The 7092-nt window shown below is 27.3% G+C and overlaps 1 protein-coding gene across 1 annotated transcript; it reads left to right on the top strand.

The window, feature by feature from the left end:
* Window positions 1–5951: 5951 nt before the first annotated feature.
* Window positions 5952–7088, top strand: LOC111627538 (protein ANTAGONIST OF LIKE HETEROCHROMATIN PROTEIN 1-like; the record flags this gene model as incomplete). The annotated part of the gene is made up of 3 exons (XM_023371136.1): window positions 5952–6203; window positions 6274–6407; window positions 6482–7088. Coding segments are annotated over exons 1-3 (993 nt in total), but the record flags the coding sequence as incomplete, so codon positions are not given.
* Window positions 7089–7092: the final 4 nt, after the last annotated feature.

Here is a 7092-nt window from a genome sequence, read left to right on the forward strand (position 1 = left end):
TTTTTTTAATGTATTACTTGGCTTTAATTTGAGTATGTTTTTTGCGTTGGAACGAATTATTTGGTTTTACATGTAATCGTATGGAAAAAGATGATCCACCTTACGACATTTTCATGATATGATCTCAGTTTCGGAATGGATTAATTTCGTATCCTGAGGTACCACTGTATTTTATTTCTTTCTAAAACTGAACGAACTTTTGGTTCAACCCAATAAAATCAATTGACTAAACAATTTTCATTAAAACTATTTAATTAATATAATAAAATTATTTGATAACTGTTTCTTTATTATGTTTTTTTCCATATTATTATTTAACAAGAACAAAATTAGTCATCTAGAAATTCTAATTACAGGTAGGCCTCCTACAATGCGGTACCTTTACAATGCGTTTTTGCTCCAACGTGGTTGGAAAAAGCAGAAATTTTCTTACAATGCGGTTTACGATATTTAGAAATGAATTATCTTTCACATAACAGAAAAATCGCAACGGATCACGTAATACACGCCACAGTTTGGTGTACAGAGCTAAATGTCCTTGAAAACAGCTGTTTGTCCACGATGACGTGTTATTCCCATGAAAGTTTCATTGGAAGACCGGTATCTAGACAGATATGCATCAGTTACCATAAACACTCAAATATATCATTGAATTTTCGATAATTTATATTCTTTCAATAGGTGGGGACTGCAAAAATGGTCCAAAATACAGTATANTGAAAATTTATTGAACAGTAATTATAGAATAATAATAACATTATACTAAATAATGAAAACTATATTATACCTTTCGAGTTTGCCTCATCTTTAGGAATTATTTCATTTCTTTCACTTAATCCTATATTATCAGAAAGTTGGTTGGAACTAAGATTTTCATGATTTGAACCTATTTCTTTATTTTCTTTATTATTATCTATACATCTATTATTATTCTCTCTGCAAGTATGCAGAAAGAAACTTTGCATCTGAAGAACACATATCTATAATGAGAAAGTTTTTATTTTAGACTACAATTTTAATTAATTGAACAGAATATACAATAAAGCTTTTATATATTGATGAAATGTTATTAGAAAAATATTTCTTTACTAATAACAAATGGATGCAAAAAGCTATAGTACTTATATTTTTATGAAAGTTGTTACTATATTGATTGTAGTATTTTACATATAGGTTTATCACTGACACATTTAAATTTTAAAATTNCTTCACTGCAAAAGAAAAATTATTTAAATACATTAAAATAATATAAATAAACTATAGTTGAATAGTTAAATCCTTTTACCTTGATGTTTTACTATGTAACTGAATATAATCTGCTATTCTTTGATCTACAATAATGTTTTGCTTATTAGATTTTTGCTACAAGACATTAATAATAAAAACATTTCAATAATTTAACTATGTTTTTGCATGTACAGTAAATAAAACTCATTTTGTAAGATCCATAAAAAAATCAATTTATATTTCAAAAAATCTTATGAATATACCAGTATTTTAGTGTTGGATACAATTAAAAAATCACTAAAATAATGAATCTTAAAAAATTTTATTATGTTATTTTATTCAATTAAAATTAGTTTGCAATTTTTCAGAATATTCAAAATTGTTTTTATTGATTGGCTAATAACTGAATTATATATATGCACACAAACACACACAGTTTCTCTGGATTAACATTCTAATTTTAATTTTATAAGGTTAAAATGCATTAATAAAGGGCTGTCCATAAATTACATCAACATTGGAAAGGAGGAAGGGGGTTACAAGTTGGATAAGGGGAACGGGAAGAGTTGAACTTCAATGGATATCTGTTTTATTTCATTAGATTTTATACAGTTTATCCATTTTATTATTCATAAAGTGTAAAGATTTTGAGAAGGGGTTGAGTTTTGTTGGATGTCCAAAGAGGGGAGGGGATTAAGGAAACTCGGACAAACTGGACAAAGGGGAAGAGGGAGGTAAAAATTTCAAGACAAACGTGGATGTAATTTATGAACAGCCCTAATAAATTAAATTAATTAAAATTAACATAAAAATAAAATCAATTCCATATGAAAATTACAATACTGTTTGATTTTTGATTCTTTTGAATATGGTTGACTACCTGCATGTGTTCATGAATTGTTTTAATAAAATACTGTAATTAATTAAAATATTAAACATCAGTGTAATTCACAGTATACATAAATACTGTCATTGTACTGCATTGTGTTGAATTATTGTATTATATAGTATTGTACTGTATGTACAGTACACATATTAACTAATTGAAACATAGTAGATATACAATATGTACTACACTTATTTATGATCTTGGGAATCACATCCCATTATCACCATTATTTTTTATGCTCAATTTATGACCAATATGACTTACGACAGGAGTTCTGAAAGAGAATATCTTTATAAGTTGGACACTACTTGCATATAAAAAATAATACAGTATGTTAAATAATTTAATTATAAAAATATATAAATAAGAAAAGTCATTATTTAAATTTATTAATCTTTCTAAACATGAAAATTATTTTATAAGGTGATAGATAATCTAGTTAAATTAATTATTGTTACGATTTGATTAGGTTACAAATTAATATTTCATACTTAGAAGATTAATAAATCTATGTAATTAATAACTTTTCTCATTTAGATACTTGTATAACTTACTCAATATATTATTTTACTTGTAATCAGTGAAAATGCATCTTATTCCAATTAATATAGTTATTTTTGGCTTGGAACTTTATTTTAAGATTGAATAAGATAACCATAAAACAAAAAAATTAATAGCATACCTTCTTCATTAAACTGTTGAGAATTATAACAATCTTTGCACAGAATCACAGAAATTTTCTTTTTACATTCAGAACACATACTATGTAATATTTCAGCATATTTTTGGCAATTGGTACATTTCATATTTTCAATGAAATCTAGTGAATTAATTATTGGATTTTTTTCATTTGTAGAACAGCATTTATGTTGATCTCTATTCATATCAGAGTAAGTGCCTAAAATGTTTTGATACTGATGATAAGTTTTCTGTTCATTTATTGAGAATTTTTTATCCATTTCAGGGAATTTGCAAAAATCAGAATCATCATAAAGATTTAAAGTAAGTGGAGTTACAGTATAATCTTTATGTACTTTACATTGAGACTTAGAGTTCATTTCATTTGATGTAGGTTGATAAACAAAATCATCAGACAAACTTTTTATGTAATCAAAACATGATGCATTATTTCCATCAAAAGATGAAGGATCTTCTCCCTATAAAATTTTGAGATAAAATTTAGATTACCACTCCATAAAAATTAGAATATAAAAAAATATTAAGATGTATCAAATATTTAGTTAATAAAGTATGTATATACTAAGGGAAAAGCACTTAGTAATAATGCTGTATATATATATATATATATAGTTACTAGTTACTAGGTGCTCCGTCTCTGACCAACTTTGGCAGTCCAATCTCAACATTTCACATAACTTTGTGATAATCTTACCAGTGTTATAATTTATAATGAGTTTTAAACAATATTAGTTTTGTATTTACAAGGTATTAAAACAGTGGGACAAACTTTGGGAATGATTCCTCATGGGAAAATAAAGAAAAAAGCATATAAACATATGTTTGGAAATGAGCTTTTCAAGAAATCAAACCTCTTATGACCATGTCAGGTGCAAGACAGATTTTATTACTTAATCTTACATAACAAATGTCGAAAATACCTTCCATGTGTCTATGTATGTGTGAATCTACTAGAGCATAGGCTTCTGTGCTCTTTGGAGTTTCCAGGCCTCCTGTATATGGTGGTGCAGATATAAACAATGCATTACATAAGTATTTCTGCATTGTCAATGGGAGCAGCATACACTAAACTTATTTTGGTAAAAGATGAATGTGACATTCTTCCAAATAAGGTGTTTGATTGTTTAGACTATGTAGGTCATAAATGTCATAATAGAATTTGAGAACAAAGAAGAATTTCAAACAGAATTAGGAGATCTGAGAAAATTTTTGTAAAGAATGTTTTTTGAAATTACTGTAAGCCATTTCTTCCACTCTTACATAAAGTTAACAATAAATAAGCTTAAACTGTATCTATTTGTATTTATTATTCAATGTTTAAATAAGGAACAGATAATAACATCTGAATTTATAGTGAAAATATATCAATAGTTGATTCAATTCAATACAATATTGATTCATCTAAAAGTTACAATTTACTAAAAAAAATATGAACTATGCAATACCATACTAGATTGATGGATTGGGCATGATGTGACCTCTCATTCCTACTATTGGTTACCACTGTCACATGTCTTTCAATTCTTACTAAAGCAGCTATAACATCTTCCTAGCATATCATATAGCAGATAAAAATCCAAAAGATTCAGAGTGGGGAAACATGGAGGCCAACCCACCTTACCCAGTCTGCCTATTCACCTGTACATATATTATAGGTTTGACTTAGTTCAGGATGTGCATGTTGACAAAGTGAGCTGCTGTCACTTTAGTCAAAAATTAAATAAAAACATTAATAAGAGAGTTATATAATAAAATCCATCATCCACCTGACACTATCATAAAGCATTTGATTTCTCAAAAACTCCTCATTTCTAGACACATGTTTATATGTTTTTTTCTTTATTTTCCTGTAAAGAATCATCTACTGAAGTTTGTCCCACTATTTCAGAAACACTTCATATAAATAATATCGTTTAAAAAAATTAAATAATTAAAATTATTTATATTAAAATCTAATAAAAAATAATTAATGGTAGTAATACAAAACGAAAATGTCATTATTAAAATAATCTAGAACAAATTAAAAAATAGGTAGGTGGCACGTAATCATCCAATTAACATTATAACACAATATGAGACATTGGAGGTTGACCTTTGATATCTCATAGGACCTAAAATATTTGACTTTTTGAATTTCAGTTTTTCTCATAATATAATCAATATTTATGTTCATATGATTTCTGATCAACAGATTTCTGTTCATATGAACAGAAATATTAATTATATTATGAGAAAAACAGAAATATTGATTATATTATGCACTGTTTCATTTTTCTAAAAGAAGTTTGTTTCGACTGAAACATTTCATATTAATGAGTTAATAAGTCAGCTAGTCAATGTCATTAAGTGAGGGCAATATAGCTTTATTTAATTTTAATTTTATAAAGCTTTTATTTAAGCATTTACATTTATTGTAACTAAACTTTTAAAATATATGATAAAACAAAAACAATTTACAAAGATATCTTTTAGCCAAAACATTAATAACTTGAAATACAAGTAATTCAATCTGTATGTTAACTTATACTATTTATTTTCTGATAAAAAAATTTTGTTTAAATAACAAATTTTTATGCTAACATTTATTTAATTAATCTCTATGATGAATACATTAATATATTAATCATAAAAAAATATGTTCAAAAAATGTGTTATATATTCAATGTACTGTATTTACTTGAACATAAGATGATTTTGCATATAGAACAAGATGTAAGTTTAAAGATCAAAATAAAGAAAATTAGATATATTAATACAATTCTAATTTTATTTCATTTAATCACAAATAAAATATTATCAAATGCACGTAAATGCACACATTGTCCCGTAAAAATTACTAGCATTTTAAACTTTAAGGAAAAATCTTTAAAATCGACGACATAATTTGTAAATGTAAAGCTGGACAGTCGAGAATCTATTTTGCCAATTCTTAACAGTCAAATCCACTCTCTGTCAATTACACTTACAAGTTTCTCCAAATTCTGATTTCTGAATAATCATCTGGGCCGTGTTCAGTAACGCAGAACAACTAAGAATTCTGAGTGGCTTAGTAAGCAGAGCTAAGAATGTTCTGACTAAGACCTTGTGACAAGTGAGCATCATTGAACGACTATTCTTTGTTAGACAGCTAGGTAAAATGGCGGACGAAGTGAAAATTATTATTGCAACAATTGTCGCAAACGAACTAGCCGAAACCGATGAAATAACGAATACAATTATTCAAATGGAAGGTACGTCAGATCTTGACGAAATGAATGAAGTAATTATTAATTTTAATCAAAGAAATGGACTATTATCGTCCGTTAAAATGTATTCGAAATCTACTATACCAACGTATGATGATTTCACATTCCGAAGTCATTTTAGAATGAGTAGACATTCAATCCAAGTAAGTTTCAGTTTTAATTACTACTTTAGCTATATTCTAAATATTATCTAATTTAAAAAATTATCCATAGAAACTTCTAGAATTTGTTCAAGACGATCTTCAAACTTCTGAAACAGATGGCGTAGGGAAGAATTTAACAACAATCCCAGTTATTAAAAAAATTCTCATAACTGTATGGTATCTTGCCAATCAAGAAAGTTATAGGTAAATAATAAGTAATTAATTTAGTTTCTAAAGCGTTTTGATTTTAATATAAAGAATTAATGTTATATTTTCAGACAAATTGCGGACAGATTTGGGGTATGGAAAAGTACTGCTCATTATATAATTTCTGCTACTATTAAGGCAATTGCATCACATCAGCACGATTTCATACAATGGCCAGAATCTCATCAATACAAGTCAATTGCAAATGATTTTGAATCAAAAAGACACTTTCCAGGAGTTATAGGTGCCATAGATGGTACATATATACACTGCAAACCTCCAATGAATGGTAGGAATGCTTTTGTCAATCGCAAAGGTGATCCGTCTATTATTCTCCAAGCAGTCTGTAATTCAAATAAAGTATTTTTGGATGTATTTGCAGATCGAGCAGGTTCTACACATGATGCTCGTGTATTTCGCATCAGTCCTCTTGGTCAAAGATTAGCAAATGATCCTAACTTTATACCCTCAGATTACCATTTACTTGGTGATTCTGCTTATCCATGTACAGTTAATTTATTGACACCTTTTAGAGACAATGGTCATTTATCTCCACAAGAAAAACATTACAATTATGTACACAGCTCAACGCGTGTAGTTATTGAACAAGCATTTGGTATTTTAAAGGCAAAATTTCGCAGACTTAAATATATAGACAAAACACGCATTGACTTAGTCCCTA

This window comes from Centruroides sculpturatus, unplaced genomic scaffold, assembly GCF_000671375.1.
Source record: "Centruroides sculpturatus isolate CEXI.00-Female unplaced genomic scaffold, Cexi_2.0 scaffold363, whole genome shotgun sequence".
Classification (NCBI taxonomy): Eukaryota; Metazoa; Arthropoda; class Arachnida; order Scorpiones; family Buthidae; genus Centruroides; species Centruroides sculpturatus.